This window comes from Canis lupus, chromosome 10 (assembly GCF_011100685.1).
Source record: "Canis lupus familiaris isolate Mischka breed German Shepherd chromosome 10, alternate assembly UU_Cfam_GSD_1.0, whole genome shotgun sequence".
In the NCBI taxonomy this organism is placed as follows: domain Eukaryota; kingdom Metazoa; phylum Chordata; class Mammalia; order Carnivora; family Canidae; genus Canis; species Canis lupus.
Genome location: NC_049231.1, coordinates 24,859,001 through 24,879,032, shown reverse-complemented (window position 1 = coordinate 24,879,032; position 20,032 = coordinate 24,859,001). Strand labels below are relative to the sequence as shown.

Sequence of the window (20,032 nt, the reverse complement as noted above, 5' to 3'; positions counted from 1 at the left end):
CTGTTCTGGCTGGAGGCCCAGAGTAGCTTGTGCGTGTGAGGGTGATGAGCCCTGGTTTCCCAAACAGGGAAGCCGAGGGCAGAGAGACCAACCGAAAGGTGTGCTTGGCAAGGTCCAGGCAGCCCAGGCCATCACCGCCTGCCTCCTGCAGGAGAACAGGGTCATATTGTGTCCATCCCAGGAAACACTTGCAGTTTTTTGCCAGAAGGAGGAGCAGCGTTGGATGACATGTGTTCCCATGGTGGCCGGACTATTGCCCTATTCCACATGCACTCCATGTGCTGTCTCCTGAATTCTCACGACAGCCAGCAGGGTGGGGGCTGCCATCAGCCCCATTTTCCCCATCAGGAGACTGAGGCCCAAAGTCACCCAGCAAGTGTTAATGCTGGTGTTCACACCCAGGTCCGTGTGAGTCCAGAGCCCTGACCCAAGTCCCTGGCAGGACAAGCAGATGTGTAATGGGCACATGGCGATGGCCCTGGCCCTGCCCAGTATGAGGATCTGGTGTGAAGAACACTGTTCTGGGAGTCTGAAGATTCCGTGTGGCTTTGCCCCTCCCTGGGAAGGACACACGGGAAGAAGGAGATTCGAGGAACTGAGCTCCCTGATCCCACACTCTTTTTTTTTTTTTTTAAGATTTTATTTATTTATTCATGAGAGACACAGAGAAAGAGAGAGAGGCAGAGACACAGGCAGAGAGAGAAGCAGGCTCCATGCAGGGAGCACGACGTGGGACTTGATACTGGGACTCCAGAATCATGCCCTGGGCCAAAGGCAGGCACTCCACCACTGAGCCACCCAGGGATCCCCCTGATCCCACACTCTTATCTCTAGAGCCTCACAGCCACCCTTCCAGGCAGGCCTTGTCAGCTGTAACAAGCTACACAGAGGAGGGAAAGTGAGGCATAGAGAAGGGAGATGGCTGGCCCTGGCCATATGGTGTCTCATAGCTCTTAGTGTGGCCAAGGATGTGGCGTTTGGTCTGACAGGACTGTTTGCCTATGCTCTGGGCGAGTGACCTCGGGATAGAAGCTTCATACTTTGTGCCTCACTGTTCTCATCTGTAAAATGGGCTAGTGACTCCTACCCCTTTTATAAGACAGGATTGTGAGAATGTGGTTGATGCAGATGGAAGGGAGTTTTGCAAGGTGTTAATCTGACATGCTTACTCCCTCCCCAAAGTAGCCGGGTGTTTCTCACACCTTTTTATATCTTGGTACCACCGCTTGTGTCTGTGTACCAGCCCTCTGCTGATGGAGCTCCACCTTCCTCGCATAGCCTGCAGTCCTCTCTCCATAATCTCTCAGTGGGAGAGAGAGTGAGGGCCACGCTGTGGGGTAGAGCGTGGAAGGGGCCTATGAGGGGCCTGGACAGAAAGTGCTGGCCTGAGGCCAGGCAGCCCCAGCCCCCTTCCCGCTAGGTGGTGGGAGCCCCAGGCTCAGGTTCTGACCCAGGGGAAGGCCCATACCTCTCCTGGGCTGCCACTGGGTGGGATGAGCTGCCCCCCAGCAGGCCTTCCAGTCCATACATGGTTCCGTGGAAGCCAGGAAGGCTGTCTGGATGGGTCTAGAAGCTCCTGGGCCCTGGAGGGCTTGCCCTAAAGGTACCTGAGCCCCTAGCTGCTCTGTCTGAGCCTCCCATCTCCTTTTTTTTATTTTTTTTTTTAAGATTTTATTTATTCAGTCATAGACACACAGAGAGAGAGGCAGAGACACAGGCAGAGGGAGAAGCAGGCTCCACACAGGGAGCCCGATGTGGGACTCGATCTCGGGTCTCCAGGATCACACCCCAGGCTGCAGGCGGCACCAAACTGCTGCGCCACGGGGCTGCCCGGCCTCCCATCTCCTTAAACAGTGTTCACTCCCTGCCTCTCTCAAGCAGGTCTCCTGCATGTGTTCAGTACCATCACTTGCTGTGCAACATCAGGCCAGTCCTCAGCCTTGCTGGGCTTGTCTTCCTGGTCCAGAACCTGAGGAATTCCCTCCATCTTGGCAAAATGGGGCACACACCATGCTGCTTGGCTTGGTCTGGGCCAGGCCGGCTCCGGGTGTTTGTGGACTGTGCGGAGGGGCTGCTGGTGGTAAAAGAGGGTGGCCTGGGTTCAAATCCTGCCTCAGCTGCCTGCCTGCCGGCTCATGACTGGGGCTCCCTGAGCTCCTTTCCTCCTTGGTGAAATGGAGACAGAATGACACCTGCCTCGTCGCATTGTTGCAAGATTCAAAGAGATTCTTATAGGAAGTGCCCGAAGTGCCCTCCCCAGTGTGTGGTGCTACGTTGTAGCCATAATCAGCTGCATCATTTTGCATTTTCTGTATCTCTTCTCCTTGGACTGAGTTAGCTGGGAAAACAAGCTTTTCTCTTGGAACTTGGGGTGTCTGGCGCGGTACTGCCACCCAAGCCATGTGTGAGAACAGGCAGGTGGCCTCCAGGCAGCCCCCTGCCCACCAAACCCACCACACAAAACCAGGGTCCAGCAGCACTGCGAGGAGGGCAGGAGGTGCGTGGCTGGGTTCAGATGGCCTTTGTCGGCCATGAGACCGGTCACTGTCCTCAGTGTCATCTGTGAAACGGGCTGCGTGTGGGGATGAGAGAGACTACGCCATGGGGTGGGCACTGTGACCAGCCAGTGGCCCCTGCTGACTAATTGATAAACTGCTCTCTCCCCCCAGAGACTGATGGAGAGACAGAGACGGAAGGCGGACATCGAGAAGGGGCTGCAGTTCATTCAGTGAGTGTGGGGCAGGCTGGGCAGGCTGGGGCCTCTGACGACACTGCCCAAGGCCCGCACAGGCCTCCCCAGCTCCCCCTTTTCTTCCTGCTAAGCCTCTGCTGCCCAGGCTGCCTTGTGTGCTGGGGAGCGAGGAGGTGGGACATGCTAGGAAGGGGCTGGAGGGACCAGGGGGTAGATCGGTGACCCCCCTCCAACCAGGCACACACATTCCCTGACCCTGGCCACCCTTCTGTCCTGCTCAGTGTACCATTTTACCCTCACCCTACACATACGGAGGCACACATCCTGTTAATTCTCCTGCTTACCTGTGTACATCCCAGGCTCTGTGCTGGGCTCTTCACATCCATTAATCCTCACAACAGCCCAGGGAGGTAGGTGGTCTTAGTTCCATTTTGCTGAGGCTCAGAGAGGTTAAAAAACTTGTTTATGGTCACACAGCTTTATTTTTTATTTTTTAAAGATTTATTTATTTATTCATGAGAGAGAGACAGAGAGAGAGAGAGAGGCAGAGACACAGGCAGAGGGAGAAGCAGGCTCCATGCCAGGAGCCCGATGCGGGACTCGATCCCAGGACTCCAGTATCACGCCCTGGGCCAAAGGCAGGTGCCAAACCGCTGAGCCACCCAGGGATCCCCTCTGGTCACACGGCTTTAAAGTAATAGGATTTTTTTTTTTAGATATTTATTTATTTGAAGGATTTTTACTTTATTTATTCATGAGACACACAGAGATTTTATTTATTCATGAGAGACACACAGAGAGAGGCAGAGACACAGGCAGAGGGAGAAGCAGGCTCCCGGTGGGGATCCTGATGTAGGTCTCGATCCCAGGACCACAACCTGAGCCAAAGGCAGATGATCAACCACTGAGCCACCCAGCTGCCCCTAAAATAATAGGATTCTAACCCAGGTCTGGCTGGCCTGTAACCCACATTTCTTTCCATTATTTGAGCTCCCCCCTCCAGTCTCCACATGCCATGTTTGGAGGGTTTTATCCCATTTTTCCCCTTCACACACAAAGTATTTTTACTAACTTTTTTCTTTTATTTCTCTTAAATAGATCCCAGAGGCACATTTATCATGACACTAATGAGTTAGCTGCAGGGTCCCTCACTTGAGTGGGTCCTTTCCGAAGCCATGGAAGGTTCCTCGGGCAATTCTTTGTTTCTAATTTTGTGTATTTTTTTTTCTTAAATGGGAATCCCCACACAACTAGGATTTACATCTCTCTACCCTCAGATAAGCTCCCCAATTTTGTTTTCTCACAGAGACCTGTAAAACACAACCTGCCTCTTCTCCACAGCCTGGGCCCTTTGTCACACACACGGTATCTACGATGCTCTGATGGAGCTTGTGTCGACAGTCACACACTATCCTTCCCTCCGCTTGCATCATGGTCACTCTGTCTTGCTTAGGCCACTGGGAGAGCTGTGGCCCACTATTCTCTCCTCTCTGGGCGGGTTTCCTTCCATTTGAGGGTACTGCTCAAATTTTATGCAGGGGACAATCTGATTAACAGAGTGAACCTTGCAAATATGGTCTTTCTTTCTTCCTTTTTTTTTTTTTTTTAAGATTTTATTTGCTTATTCATGAGAGATACAGAGAGGCAGAGACATAGGCAGAGGGAGAAGCAGGCTTCCTAGAGGGAGCCGGATGTGGGACTCGATCCCAGGACCCCAGGATCATGACCTGAGGTAAAGGCAGATGTTCAAGCACTGAACCATTCAGGTGCCCCAAATACTGTCTTTCAACAGAATTGTGTCTTCAAGTCACTGATTTCTGTGGAGCTGGACCTTTGAGTCCTGCATCCTGGTTCCCCCACTTCCTGGGTGCTCTCCACACCTGCGAGATGAGATAGGCCCCTTCCCTCATGGAGTCATTGTGCTTGGGGTAAATGGTAGCTCGGTGTTCTCCTTTCCGTCTCCAGAGGGGAGTTCCCAGAAGGTTTAGCAATAGGACAGCCTCCTGGGAACCCATATGTTTGTCTCCTAAGGGATGGCTTTACAAGATAACACAGTAGGACATGCTTCTTTTATGATTAACTGTCCTTTCACATATATAGACTTTGTGTGCTAAGCATTTATTAGGCACCTCTGGGCACCAAGCACTATAACAGGGCCATAAAGCAGTTTGCACAGGTGGGGTGGTGCTGGCTTGTGTGGAGCCTTAAACATCAGGATGAAGTGACCTTGAGGTAAATAGGGAGCTGGTGCTGGAGGTGGAAGGCCAGGTAGGAAGGTAGCAATGGGGCCTGACTAGGTGGTAGAGGGAGCAGTGATGGGCCCCGGTCCTGACAGTGGAGAGTCAAGTGAGAGATCAAGATGGGAGCCCAACTGTCACAATCAGGGACACCTCCTCCCACACACACAGGGGACCTCGGCATCTCCTCTCACCATTTCTCACTCACTGGTTCAGTCTGGTCTTTCTTGCCCAGGTGTTGACAGCAGCTCCGGGCAACAGAAGGAGTCCCAGCCTTGCACCTGGCCCTGGCTCTAACACTGACCTACTGTGTGATCTTGAGCAAGTCACTGCCCTGTCGGAGCGTGTGTTTTCCCCTCTGTGCCATGAAGGACTGGGAGACTACCCTTCGGGCTTAGCCATTTAGCGTGACAGATGTGCCTCCATTCTCCTGGGCTGTCATTTTCTTCTGCACTGAGCTGGATTTCATTGGCCCCAAGTGGAGGAGAGGATGCCCACAGCCCCATCTGCTTTGTTGGGGCTGGCATGAAGGGTCAGGCTCTGAGAGTTACCTGGCATTGGCTGGGGGCATGCATGTTCTGCAGGAAGGGATGGGAGACCTGAGATTGACTCTTGTGCTACCTGGAGCCTGCATTTGCAGGTTTTGGTCCATCGAGGTGTGGTCATTCTCAGAGAACTGATTTCTTAGGATGAGGACAGCTGGCTGGAGCTGGAGCTGGCCTGTTCTGTCTCAGCATCTGAACCGGAAAAGCCTGGCCATGGCTCTGGGGCAAACACAAGGCCTTCCTCCAACCCCCTTCCATCAGAAATGGAAGATGAACATGGTGTTGGTTTAGGGAGAAAAAACTGCCGTCCCCTTTCTAATCTGTGAGGTGACATCTGAGATCCGAGCTAGAGGAGTCCGCTCCTGGCATGATCTGTGGCCTTTGGCTCAGGCTACTGGGGCTTCCATGAGTCTGAGATGCCAGGGCTCACCCAGACTTTGTGTCCCTCTCCTTTTCCTGCTAGGTCGACACTACCCCTAAAGCAAGAAGAATATGAGGTGAGTGTCAGCTGCTGGGCTGGGGGAAGGTGAAGGGCAGGGATGTCCAGGAGAGGGGGCGAGGTGTCTAAGCCTTGGGCTGCATGGAGACCCCTGAGCCCCCTCTGCCCCCTGCCCCCTGGCAGGCCTTTCTGCTCAAGCTGGTACAGAACCTGTTTGCTGAGGGCAATGACCTGTTTCGGGAGAAGGACTATAAGCAGGCCCTGGTGCAGTACATGGAGGGGCTGAACGTGGCCGACTACGCCGCCTCCGATCAGGTGGCTCTACCCCAGGAGCTGCTGTGCAAGCTGCATGTCAACCGGGCCGCCTGCTACTTCACCATGGTGAGCCTGTCGCCTGCCCTTCCCCTCCAACTCTCCTCACTCTGATCAGCACATCCCCCAGATGCCCTGCTGAGCAGGCTCAGCCAGGTGGGCACTCCTTGAGCCTCTGCAGGGCCGGCTTCTCCTCCTCTTCCTCCTCTTCCTCCTCCTCCTCCTCCTCCTCCTCCTCCTCCACCTCCTCCTCTTCCTGTGCGAGTCTCACCATCCACTGCCACAGCTCTCAACCCCAGCTTCACCACAGACTCCCCTGGAGAGCCTTTAAAGTACTGATCTGTGACAAACCGAAAATGGTTTGTCATGAGCCTCAGCCTCACCCCAGGTGAATTAAGTTAGACTGTCAGGGTGGCCTGGGGCAGTGGCAGGAGTCTGGACAGTCAGGGCTGAGAACCACTCCCCTCATCACTGCTGCCTCTTTCTGCAAATCCCTGGCCTTCCCTTTCCTCTCTCCTGGGCTCCCTCCCTTCCTGTCTCCCCCAGCCTCCCTGCCTTTTTTAAAGATTTTATTTATTTACTCATGAGAGATACAGAGAGAGAGGCAAAGACATAGGCAGAGGGAGAAGCAGGCTCCATGCAGGCAGCCTGAGGTAGGACTCAATCCCAGGTCTCCAGGATTACACCCAAAGGCAGGCACCAAACCGCTGAGCCACCCAGGTGTCCCTCCCCCTGCCCCCTTAAAGCTTGGGCCTCCACCTCATCCCTGTCCTGCTTGCTTACTGACCACATCCTCTGGGAAATTCTGCTGTGAGCTCTGCAGAGGACCTAGTAACCCCTCTGCAATCCAGAGTGGACTGTTCTGGAAAAGCATGTGTCTACCAGATGCCTATTCATACCGTCTTCCGTCCCCTGAGCTGCCTTCATGATTCCCCTTCTTCTCAGAGGTGCCTTTATTACTCTTGGTCCATGGTGCTCTGAGCCCAAGGCAGATAGAGTAGATGAGTCTGAAACACCACACTCGTCATTGTTAGAATTTGAAGGCCCCTCTACTCCAGGAGCCTGCCAGGGTGTGTTGGTTGCCCTCGACCAAAGAGTGAATGCCAGAGCTGTTTCTGGGGCTCTGGGGCCCCCCACCCCAACCCTGGTCCTCCAGCATCCTCCGTCTCTACAGGGAAGGGGGCAGGAGACCCCGGCTGGAGGGAGGGAATAGGCGCCCACCGCTGAGCCGCCCACCCCTCTCTGCAGGGCCTGTATGAGAAGGCGCTGGAGGACAGCGAGAAAGCGCTAGGCCTGGACGGCGAGAACATTCGAGCGCTGTTCCGCAAGGCGCGTGCCCTCAGTGAGCTGGGGCGGCACAAGGAGGCCTACGAGTGCAGCAGCCGGTGCTCCCTTGCCCGGCCCCACGTGAGTGCCCCGCGGCAAGGGTCTGGGCTCTTGGCTCTTCCTTTTTTTTCTAGATTTTTTTTTTTTCATGAGAGACACACAGAGAGAGGTAGAGACACAGGCAGAGGAAGAAGCAGGCTCCATGCAGGGAGCCCCATGTGGGACTCGATCCCGGGACCCCAGGATCACACCCTGAGCTGAAGGTGGACTCTCAACCACGGAGCCACCCGGGTGCCCCTCGGCTCTTCTGAGCCTGCTTTCTCCTCTGGGGCTCTCACTCACATGTACGATAGGGACCCTGAGCTCTGGTTGTGTTCAGGCACTGCTAAAAATACACCGTGTGTTAACTCACCTAATCCTTGCATCACCCCTTTGAGGTAGATACTCTTATTATCCCCATTTTAAAGATGAGGAGAAAAAAAAAATAAAGATGAGGAGACAGGCACCGACAAGAGATAGGAACTTACCCGAGATCACAGCTGGAGCTCACCCTTGAACCCAGGCAGTCCGATTCTAGGGTTGGCACTCTTAGCCTCTGTACTGTACGGGTACAGGGTGGCAGTGAGGACCAGTAGGGGTGCCACATGTGCTGGGATCCTGATGTCCAGGCATTTATTAGGTGGGGGAGAGATGGAGAATTGACCTGTAGTGAGCCTTGCTTGCCCTGACACACACACAGTGGGACACCTGCCCCCTCCCCGTTTATTCATCCATTTAACAAGTATTTACTAAGCACCCACAAATTTCCCAGATCTGTGCCCTTCAGGGACCCACAGTCTGCTAGGAGATGTGAAAACAGTCCCCCCAGTCTAGGCCTGGCTCTACTGTGACTCCCAATATGACTTTGGACAAAACACTTCCCCTGTCTGCATATCAACTCCATGTCTATAAAATGCTCCTCCTACTTTATCTCTGAAATAATGAGTATGAAAGGGCTCAGAAAAGGCTCAATTCTGCCCCAAAGTGATCAGGATCTTGGAGGGCTCCCTCATGGGAGGAAAGTAGACTTGAGTGGGGCCAGAAGAAGCAGGAAGGATCTGGGTGGTCAGAAGAGAGGAGAAGCTGGGTGCACAGTGGTCAAGGACATGGGTGTCAGAGAGCTGGGTTTGGATTCCAATCTTGGGTCAGCCATTTACTAGCTGTGTGACCTTGAACACACACAGGTTAGTCTCTGTGAGCCTTCATTTGCACCCCTGTCAAATGGGGGTGATAATATGCCATGCATCACTGGGCTATGAGGATGGAATCCAAAAAATCATACCTCAAGGCAGTTGGCACAATAGCCAGGCATAGTAAGTTCAGAAAACATTAACTGTTACTATACTTTTTGTTTATTATTTGTGCTTCTCCAATTCAATTTAGTTCATAATTGAGATATACAGACAGTATATCTTTCTTTCTTTTTTTTTTTTTAAGATTTTATTTATTTATTCATGAGAGACACACAGAGAGAGAGAGAGAGGCAGAGACACAGGCAGAGGGAAAAGCAGGCTCCATGCAGGGAGCCTGATAGGGGACTCGATCCCGGATCTCCAGTATCACGGCCTGGGCTGAAGGCAGGCACTAAACTGCTGAGCCACCCAGGGATCCCCAGTATATCTCTTTCTTATGACAGTAGTCCCTGAGATATACAGAATTTTCTAGTGTCTAGTATTTTCTAGATATACAGGTCCACATCCAAGTCTCATGTTTACCATTCATGGGCAGGCAGGGTCGCATTTACCCCACTGTATGGGTGAGGATGCTGAGGCCCAGAGAGGCTGCTAACTTGACTAAGGAAAGTGCCCAGATGAGAACTTCTGACTACGAGGTGGGGGATTCCCCAGCTTTCCGGTCTTTGTTGGCAGATACTGGTTGAGCCCTGCTCTGTGCTGGGTACTGGGGACCAGTGATGACTAAGACTCTGGCCCTGGGCTGTAGGAGCTCATCAGGTAGGGAGATAGACAAATACGTGGGATGTTATAACATCCCTGTGGCCCCTTTGCTACCTGGACCATGGTCCTACTTCTTTGTTTACTGGTTGGTGTTCACAGCTAGATAGGAGCCTCCATGAGGCCCAGACCCTGTCTTCCTGTGACGGTGGTGTCCCTGGCTCCTAGCCCTTGCCTCGCACATAATGCGCATACAGTAATACACCTTTGGAGGGAGGAAGGAATGCTGGGTGCTCTTACTGAGCGCTAACTGTGGGCCAGCCACGTTGCAAACCTCCCACATTCTCGCTCCTATGAGCCTGGGCACCACCCACATGTCCTCCCTTGCAAAGAGTTCCAAGACATTGTGTGGTGAAAGAAGCAAGTTGTAGAACAATAGTCATAATATGATCTCACTTATGTAAAAAAAAATTTAAAAAAAAAAGGAGAAAATCCTCACAAAGCAAAACCAAGCATCCTTTAGAGGTCCGTAGGCACATATGTAAATTCCTAGAAAAGGTCCATAGGGAAATAGTTCAGACCACAAGGCATGTTCCCTCTGGGGAGGAGCCTAGGGTGAGGATGGTGGTAATGCAGGGGAGCAGTTGCTCTCTCTGCAACATTTCAGCCCTCTACAGTGACACTACTACTTGCTGAATTTTAGAAATAAAAAAGATAATCTAAGAATCCAAAATAAAAATTATTCCTTTCCCCTTCCCACAGTAAAAGGAAAGAGGGAAGCATGAATTCTGGTTCAGCCTGACCACAAATGAGCTGTGTGACCTGGGCAGCCAGTGACCCCTCCTGGGGCCTCACTCCCTTGTCGATAATGCGGGAGTAACCGTGGATGTCCACTCCCCCCCCCACTCCTTTGAAGTGCTGCTCAAGGTCTCCGGAGCATAGCTCTGTGAGCTAGGGCAGACTGACCCACTCTACCCTGCGTCTTGCTGTTGCAGGATGAAAGCGTAACTCAGCTTGGTCAGGAGCTGGCTCAGAAGCTTGGGCTTCGAGTTCGGAAAGCATATAAGAGGCCCCAGGTAGGTGGGCTCTGGGCACTGAGGGTGGGCGGGGGTGCAGATGGGGAGGTCTGAGGGGGGACCAGGCACCTTCGGACAGAAGCGGGTGAGGGTGGCCGGGGCCAGGTCAGGACAGAGGGAAATGATCTTCCCCCCTGTTGCCTGAAAGTCTTGGACTGACTTTGAGAACCTTTTGGGAAAGCAAAGAATGGCCAAAGCTTCCAGTTTACCTTAGATGCCAGCTGCTAAAAACCTGCTCCCCACGCCCTGGCCAACTTAAATGCCCCCAGAAGTGGCCTGAGTTGACACTGGTGTCCTTTGACCTTATGTTCTCAAATAACCTCTGTATGGGGCTTATTTGAGACCTTGGTATCTGGGTGGCTCTTTCAGATCCACATTTATTCATTTGGCACCTACCGTATGCCAGGAAGCCGCATGTAGGAGAGGGTATGGCTCTAGAGTCGGCTGTGACCTTGAGCAGCTTAGCTCTCTCTCCCCTGTGGTTTCTACATCTGGAACATTGGAATAAGTATGTCCACTTCAGGGGGGTTCCTGGGAGGATCGCAATGAAAGAATGTTTGATGTGGCACCTGGCACACAGTAGGAACATGTGTGTGGAAGTCCTCTGCCTGGGTCCCAGAAAATGCCTGAATCTGACCCAGAGACAGGGCAGGTAACTTCCGGCAGGCCTAGGGGCAGAGGACCTTAGGGTACTACAGACCCCAGCTGCCTGTGTTGGGGCCCCTTCTGCTGCCCTGGCTAATGGGACACTAAGTGTGTTTCTGGAATGTTCATCTCTTCCCACTTCTCTGATCTCTGCAGGAATTGGAAACGTTTTCTCTGCTCAGTAATGGCACTGCGGCTGGCATGGCAGACCAGGTAGGTGGGGGCCTGGACCCCAAGCCTCCCTCCCTGCCTCCAGTACCAGCCTATCACGAGAGCTTTGGACTCCCTCTGTGGGGTATACAGACCCGAGCGGTAGGTCCGGGGCCATCAGACCAAAGGGTTGGGCTCCATCTGTCCCAGTCCCCACCGCTGGGAGCCAGGCACCTGCCCTAGGAAGAGGGCATGACTGACAACCTGGGTCCGGGCCAGACTCAGGGACAGCTCTGGGGACGCACAGCTCCTCCACCTCGTAGGAGAAGCCTCCTGTGACCACAGGGCAAAGTGTGGGGACAGGCTGTGGCTGCTGTTGGCGGGAAGCCTGGGTGGCCTGGTCCCAATTACCTTTCTGCTCCCCTCCCCAACCCTTCCTGCTGCTGTTGCTTTGCTCCCCAACAGTCTTTCGCATCTAGGCTTCCAGGTCTCTGACTTCTTCCCTCCTGCTTACCCTACTTTCTCTGCCTTTTTATTTTCAAGTCCCAGCTAAAGCACACCCTCCACCCCCACTGAAGCCTCCTGGGTACCCCTGCCCGAGTGACGGCTGGGGAGACGCGTGAAAGTGGGGGGCGCAGAGCTCACACCTGGGACTCCCACAGAGAAGAGCCCAACCTGCTGCGTGCGGGCTGTTCTTGGCAGAACCTTCATCTCTGAGCCTCAGATTTTGAATCTGTGAAATGAGGGTGTTCTGTCCCTAGGCCAGAACAAGGGAGCATGCCCTGAGAAGTGTGGCACCCGAGGGAGCTATAAGAGGTGGCTGCTGATATCACAGCATCATCCTAGGTTTTAGATGTCCTCACTCCCAGGGCCAAGACCCTTGTACAACCCTGGCTCATCCTGGGGGTGCTGACAGGGGCCCAGTACACACGTTGGACTCTCCCACTGCTCACCACACATGCTCAGCTGGACTTTGAGGCTTTGAGGAAGACAAAGGACAGGCTGGTGGAGGCTGGAGTCCTGCCTCCTTGTTGTACATAAGGGGAGACAGAGGCACAGAGTGAGGAGCGGACTGTGCCAGCATCACACAGAGACGGCAGCAGGCCTGATTGCCTTCTGAGTGTTATAAGGCTTTCATCCGTTCACTCAGCAAACTCCCAGGGAACCCCTGGACTGGGCACTGGGGCATAGCTGAGCTAGGCAGGTGCATCCTTGCCCTTGGGGACTTCCGGGTGCCAAGGGAAGCAGATGTGGATCTGCCTGTAGAACATTCCTCATGGATTATAACCAGAAATTTTGTGGCCTGGCACATACTGGATGCTCATAAAAAAAAAATAAAAAAAAAAAAAACCATACACACACACACACACACAAACACACATATATATGTATATAACATTTTTCTTTTCTTTTCTTTAAGATTTTATTTATTTATTCATGAGAGAAACAGAGAGAGAGACAGAGACAAAGGCAGAGGGAAAAGCAGGCTCTATGCAGGAAGCCTGACTTGGGACTCAGGATCACGCCCTGGGCTGAAGGCAGCATTAAACCACTGTGCCACCCGGGCTGCCCAGTTTTTTTGTTTGTTTGTTTGTTTGTTTTAAGATTTTATTTATTTATTCATGAGAGAAACAGAGAGAGAGAGGCAGAGACACAGGCAGAGGGAGAAGCAGGCTCCATACAGGAAGCCTGTATAACATTTTTCTATAACAAAATGCCATGGACTGAGTATATAAATGACTTATAAATGCCTATAAATGACAGAAATTCATTTCTCACAGTTCTGGAGATAGGAAGTCCAAGGTCAGGGTGTCGGCAAATTTGGTATCTGGTGAGGACCTGCTTCCTGGTTCACAGATGGCATCTTCTAGCTATGACCTCACAAGGCAAAAGGGTCAGGGGAGCTCTCTGGTGTCTGTGAATCCCATTCATGAGGGTTTCATTCTCACAACCTCATTACCTCCCTAAGGCCACACCTCCTAATACTGTCACCTTAGGGGATAGGATTTCAACATATGAATTTGACATACATTGAACATTTGACAGATATTTAGACCATAGCAGTGGACGAAAGACCGGAGAATTGTAAATAATTTCACAATGCCTTAAGGGAGGGACTCCTTACTCCTATTACAAAGGAGAAACCAAGGCCCAAGAAGTTAGATGACTTGTCTGAATTCACTGAGCCTGGGGCTAGGTACGTGGTAAACAAAACATTCATGGGATCCCTGGGTGGCGCAGTGGTTTGGCACCTGCCCTTGGCCCAGGGCGTGATTCTGGAGACCTGGGATCGAGTCCCACATCGGGCTCCCAGTGCATGGAGCCCCTCTGCCTGTGTCTCTGCCTCTCTCTCTCTCTCTCTCTCTCTCTCTCTCTGTGACTATCTACTAAAATAAAAATTAAAAAAAAAATAAAAATAAATAAAAAAAGCATTCATAGTTCCTGCCCTCCAAGAGCTCATAGTCCAGGGTGAATGGATACTAGCCTGATAATTTCTGGTTACAAACCATCACGAGAGCTGTAAAGGCAAAGTGTGGGGAGCCACAGGCCATTGAAACAGGGAGGTTTGATTTAGATTGGGCATCAGTGACCTTTCAAATGAGACCTGAAGGTTGAGGAGTAAGCAGGGGCATGGTGTGCTGGTAAAACTGCATTTCAGACAGGGGATGGTATGTGCAAAGGCCCTGAGGCTAGGAGGAACTCAGAGTATGGGTGGGACCAAGTGGAGGGGAGGCAGGGCTGCAGTGGGGCTGGAATAATAGATAGAAGCCAGAGCATCTTGCACCTGGTGAGGAGCTGAGTCTTCATCAAAGGAGTGTTGAGAAGGCATTGAAAGGGAAGAGTATTGATTCTGTTCATTAATTCAGAAGGGGCTTATTGAGGGCTTCTATGTGCTCAGGATGGAGTTGATTGAGGTACTGGATATACAGCAGAGGGGAAAATAGCCAAGGAGCCCCACCCTTATAGAGCTTGCATTGTAACTGGAGGAGACAAAGAAAAAGTCATCAGTGATGTGGAGATGAGGGCTGGGGAATGCTGGGGCAATTGGTTGCAGTTTTAAACAGTGAACAGGGAAGGCCTCAATGAGAAAGAGACACTGGAGCAAAGACCTGAAGATGAGGGATGTGCCTTGAGGAGGTCTGGGGGGACCTGGCAGAGAGAATGGCCATTGCGAAGGCCCTGAGGCAGGAGAGTGTCCAGTGTGTGGAGAGAACAGCCAGGACGCCAGGGTAGCTAGAGGGGACAGCTAGAGGCCAGGGTGTAGGGCTCCTCTTTCCTCTTGCTGGAGGTGATAGGGAGGCAGGGAGTTATTCAAGCACATCTTATTCAGAGTTCTTGGATATCATTCCTGGACCTGAAGAAACTGGGACTCCCTTCCATTTTCTGCTGATAGTGGCTTGATTGCACCTTATAGAGCTAGGGTGGGGTGACCCTGGCTGGATACTTGATGGGGTGTCCTTGCTCCTTCCTTCCCCTCCCACAGTGACTGCCCTGATTAAATCCACATCCCACTCTTCCAGGTCAGGCTGGCCTCCCCTTCCTGTCCCCCAAGGTGAACTCTGACAGCCAGGCCTCTGGTCTCTCCTCAGCATAGAGACCCTCAGTGATTGTTAATTTAAGTGACTGTTTGAAAGTAATCAACTCCAGTTACTCTTGTCTGGCATTAGGCTCCCCAGCAGTCTAGTTCCCATGTCCCTGTCCATCTTCACGCACCAGACAACGTGCATGTATGCATATCTCCCGGGCTCCGCAACAAGCTCATGTGAGAGCAGGACTGTGGGTTCCTCTGTTCCATACGTCCACATGGCACCACTTTGGAGTCAGATGGGTCAGGTCTCCGCTCACTGATGGCATGTCTCCCAGCTTTGGGTTCCCCTCTGAAAGACAGAGATGATGGTGCTCAGTTCCCGGGGTGCTTGTGTGGATGACATGAAGGCAGGCATGGGAAGCCAGTAGCCTGGCACCCGAGGCAGGTTAGGGGCCCCTCCCCATCCTGTTCCAGCCCAAGGCACACATCTTTCCTTGGTGTCAGGGCTGGGGGAGTCTCCAGGCTCCTCTCAGGCCGGTGAGTGAGGGCACAGCGAATCTGCTGCTCATCACAGCAGGCAGGACCATGGCAAATGTGGCTGGGTGCCCAGCTCCACAAGGACCAACCCTCAGTGTCCATGGAGTCTGCAGCCTGGGGACCACAGATGGTGGCACCCATGGCAGTGGGCACCCAAGCCGCTGCCAAACTGTTCACCCATCCCTACAGCCACGCTGGGGCCCCCACCGCATCCATAGGGGCCAGGGCTTGTCATGGGGATGGGGATCTGGGAGGAGCCCAAGCAGAGGGGACTCTACAGTGGAGAACAGGTCAGATCCTGCTTCACTGGCCAGCATGGTGCTGCACACACGCATCTACACACTTCCGTATCCACATACCACACACACACACATCCATAGCCCACACTTACACATCCACAGTGGTCCCACACTTACACATCCACAGTGGTCTAAGGATACACGGAATGGAGTATGGGGAGTGTGCCAACCAGATCCCCTGCCCTGGAGCTTTTACACAGACATTGTGCGTGAGCCTGGCCATAGGCATCCCTACAGGGCTCTCCAGCAGGGGAGTACTGGTCCTTCAGCCAGTCAGGCACCCCACACGTGTGCCTCGTAGTGGAGACTCATGAGCAGCACCCACAGGGAGCTTCATGGGACCTGGGGATGAGTCGGGCATGCAGGGTGCCTGTGCTGGGGCTGCGTCTCGCCAGTGGGAGGGGCACAACACAAGGAAAGCTGTGACTTCTAGGAACACATAGAACCTGAGGCGGCCTTGGTGGAGAGGACTTCCCAGAACCTGAGTGGCAGGATTCAGGCAGGTGGAGAGGAGGGAGCAGAGCTCAGAGCCAGAGGACCTGCTTGAGCACGGGCCTCGGGGCAGGAGAGGGAGACTCGTACCCTCTGAGACCACAACACTAATTCTCCCCATGGGAGTTTGGAAGAAGCTGGGCTTTGTAGCCAGGCATGCAATTAGGTTCAGGTCTTGAGTCACCCTTATCTGAAGCACCACTCCACCTCTCAGGGAGCTGCTAGTGCCTGCCACTTTGTGGTGGCTGTAGGGTGACAGTGAGTTGCATATGAAAGCCACCGGCACAAGGCCTCTCAGAGAGGAGGTGCTCCGGAAACCTGGTTGCTGTGTGAGTGTCATGAAGCAGGAAACAGCAGGGAGAGAGGAGCCAAACAAGATGGGCTGGAGCTGGGTGATGGGCAGGGTGCCTGGGGGCCGTGGACAGCACTGGGCAGGGAGATGCACAGCCATCCCTAGAGATGCTCATCTGGCACCTCTTTTCCCACCTTTCATGTTTCATATGCTTATCTGTGAGAGCAGCAGCCCTGACCCAGCATGGCAGCCCTGGTTTGTGCAGACACCCCCTAGAACACTGACCTGCCCATCTTTGCCATGCAGGGGCCAGGTGCCAGGGCATGAGAGGGTGTTCTGTGCAGGGGAGGGGAAGCAGCGCAGAGGCCTGGGGCTGGGGTCGGGGCAGACTCCCAAGTCCCCAGTCAGACAGCCACTCTCTGGCCCAGGAGTGGCAGCTTCCCTGGACCAACATCCCTGTGGGTGAAGGGACAGCACCTGGTAGGGCATCTGGATCAAGGGCTGAACTCGATTGGCCATGAAGTGCTGGCCCGGCTGGCATGAGGCAGGGCGCTGGGTACATCTGGTTGCTGTTAGTGCCACCGTGGATCCACGTGATAGGATGGCTAAGGAGTGAGGCCCTGGTCCTCCTGCAGCTGTCGGCGGGTGTGCAAGGGAAATGGGGTCACTCAGGGCCCTGCCAGGGAAGGAGGACTTCAGCTGGACCATGTAGGACTCCGAGAAGGGGAGGATGTGCCAGGATTGAGGAATTACTCAGGCCGCAGCCAGCGGAGCACATGGGACATGGGGGAGGCCAGAATGTGGAGGCTAGTGGACAAACACCCAGTCCATCCAGGCCAACTCCTGACAGGCACAGGCATAGACCTTCCTAAGGTCTATGCAAACATCAAAATGATTTAAAACTGTCCTAGAAGGCCACGGAGCAAGCCCAGGCCCAGCTGCCCCTCCAACAGCAGGTCCACGGGTGGCGGTGGGACTCCGCCTGGGCTCATTCAGCCTGGGGCTGTGACAGGGGAGGGGACACTGGCATGGCGCTTTTGTCTTTGAGCTGCAAACTATCCATGCAGGGCACAGAGTAGGAGTGCCAGGTAAAACCCCCGCCACCCTCCCCAGGGTGTGGACCCTATCCTGTGATGGGTAAGGAAACTGAGGCTCAGAGGTTAGATCTCTTATCCCCGGGGGTGCCCCTCTAGAAAGGGGCAGATGTGAGGCTTGTCCGGCCCCTCTCCCCTACCCCCTGGCCCCTGCCTGTCTAGCCCTGTGCTTAATTCCAGCAATGGTCCCTGGGGTGGAGGTGGGGCAGGCATCACAGCCTTCCTAGACCACATCTGCCCAACCCCCTGTGTCCTTCCTCTCCACAGGGAACTTCCAATGGATTGGGGTCCATAGATGACATCGAAACAGGTAGTGTCCCTGATTTGAGGGCCCAGGGTAGAGATGGGTCCCTGGGGAAGGGGAGGCGGGGTGGTCACCCCTCACAGCCGGAACCTGAGGGCTCCCTGCCCTAGCGACTCCCTGCAGCATGAAAGAAGATAGTGGGTTTGGGAGAACACGCTCCCTCTCAGGCAGGAGAGGGTGAGGGCCTGCCACATAGCAGGGTAGCGCTGCTCTCGTCTCCTCCACTCCAGGCCAGCGTCTCCCCCTACTGGGAGTCCCCTTCTCTCCCTCACTGGCTTCCAGGGAGGGTCACGCTTACCAAGCATCCCTTAGGGAGACCGTTGCTTCCCCCAGGTAGGATGTTCAGGCACTGAGCCAGGCCCCTTCGAGAAATACTGTGGGACTGAAGGACCCGCTCCTGCTCGGCAGCGGCCGGCCTTCACTCTGACTGAGCCTCCAGCCCTGGAGTCAGGCCAGCAGGGCAGGCAGGGTTCCTGACAGGAGCTGAGGAATGGAGGGAAGGTGTTGCGTGAGGACCCGAGGGCCCTGGAACACCTCCTGTCCGTCCCCCCCCACACCGCCTCTGGGGGCTGCTGATCCCACCTTCCCATCCACAGATTGCTACGTGGACCTGCGAGGCTCCCCTGCCCCGCTCCCCTCCGCCCCCACGATGCCCCTGTTCCCTCACGTTCTGGACCTGCTGGCCCCCCTGGACAGCAGCAGGGCCCTGCCTGGCACTGAGAGCCTGGACGACTTCTCTGACGGGGATGTCTTCGGGCCGGAGCTGGACACCCTGCTGGACTCACTGGTGCGCTGGGTTGCTGCCCTTCTTCTGCTCCCCTGAGCCCCAGCCCCACCCAGGACCCCTGCACATTCATCCTCCCGTCCCACCAGGGGTGGAGGGAAGGTCCCATCCCCATGTCACAGTTGGAGAAACTGAGGCCTGAGGAGGGAAAGGGACCTGCTTGGGGTACAGACGTGAAGCTTGAGAACCCACAACCAGAGGGACCATGAAGATCCCTGGCTCCTCTCCTGGGATGGGTTGGGGCCTGAGGTGCAGAGGTATCACCTTGCCTGGGACCTGCAGTGCCTGATTCTGCCCAGGCCTGGGTGGTCAGGTTCTCCTCCAACCTCTCCTTCTGTTCCCCACCTCACAGTCCCTGGTCCAGGGTGGCCTGCCTGGCAGCGGTGTGCCCAGCGAGTTGCCCCAGCTGATACCTGTGTTCCCCGGTGGGACCCCACTGCTGCCACCTGTAGTGGGCGGCACCATCCCCGTCTCCAGCCCACTGCCCCCTGCCTCCTTTGGTCTCGTCATGGACCCCTCCAAGAAGCTGGCCGCCTCCGTGCTGGATGCCCTCGACCCCCCAGGCTCCACACTGGACTCCCTCGACCTGCTGCCGTACTCGGATACCCGGTTGGATGCCCTCGACAGCTTTGGGTCGACCCGTGGCTCCCTGGACAAACCCAACTCCTTTGTGGGTAAGGCCTGGGTGGGCACCTTCACCCCCACCCCCTTGACAGTTTTCAGAGTGCCACCACATCTCCAGTCTCTGAGGAGTGGAGTTGGGATTACAGTTCAATTCAGCCAAAGCCCAGGCCCTCTCTCCCCACCGTGGTCCAGGGCCACCGCCTCTGAGTTACTGGGTCTCCCTCAGTGCTTGGCCCAGGGTGGGGCTGAGGCCAGAGGGGCTGGGTGTCTTGTTCAAGATCAAACAGCAGAGCTGGGACTCACAGTATGGTGCTCTCCACCCAGCCTTCTGGGGCCCTGTGGTTGCCAGGCTGGTAGGATCCCATGGGAATGATAATAAGGCTGGGGGAAGGACTGCAAGGCCACAGGCTCACTCTGCCTCACTCTGATCGGGGTGCCAGGGACCCAGAGAGGAAGCAGACCTGTCTGGGCCTTCACAGGACCAGCTTTCAGACAGTTGGACCTAGGCCAGGGTGCTCATGACTCGGGGATTCACGAGGCTGCAGGAGCACAGATATGCTTGACTCAGCCCTGGGGCTGTGGGAGACTTCCTGGAAGGCTGAGCAAAGTCTTTTTTTTTTTTTTTTTTTTAAGATTTTATTTATTTATTTCTGAGAATACACAGAGAGGAGAGAGAGAAGCAGAGACACAGGCAGAGGGAGAAGCAGGCGCCATGCAAGGAGCC

General features: G+C 54.3%; 1 protein-coding gene across 1 annotated transcript in view; it reads left to right on the top strand.

Annotated features, from left to right (window-relative positions):
* Window positions 1-20,032, top strand: part of ZC3H7B (zinc finger CCCH-type containing 7B) — a 62,493-nt gene that overhangs the window by 22,074 nt on the left and 20,387 nt on the right. The window contains exons 2-10 of the mRNA XM_038550435.1: window positions 2,670-2,728; window positions 5,938-5,971; window positions 6,097-6,294; window positions 7,474-7,632; window positions 10,478-10,558; window positions 11,360-11,416; window positions 17,864-17,906; window positions 18,497-18,687; window positions 19,037-19,358. Coding sequence (XP_038406363.1) covers window positions 2,676-2,728; window positions 5,938-5,971; window positions 6,097-6,294; window positions 7,474-7,632; window positions 10,478-10,558; window positions 11,360-11,416; window positions 17,864-17,906; window positions 18,497-18,687; window positions 19,037-19,358 — 1,138 coding nt within the window. The 5' untranslated portion in view covers window positions 2,670-2,675. The remainder of the gene's footprint in view (window positions 1-2,669; window positions 2,729-5,937; window positions 5,972-6,096; window positions 6,295-7,473; window positions 7,633-10,477; window positions 10,559-11,359; window positions 11,417-17,863; window positions 17,907-18,496; window positions 18,688-19,036; window positions 19,359-20,032) is intronic.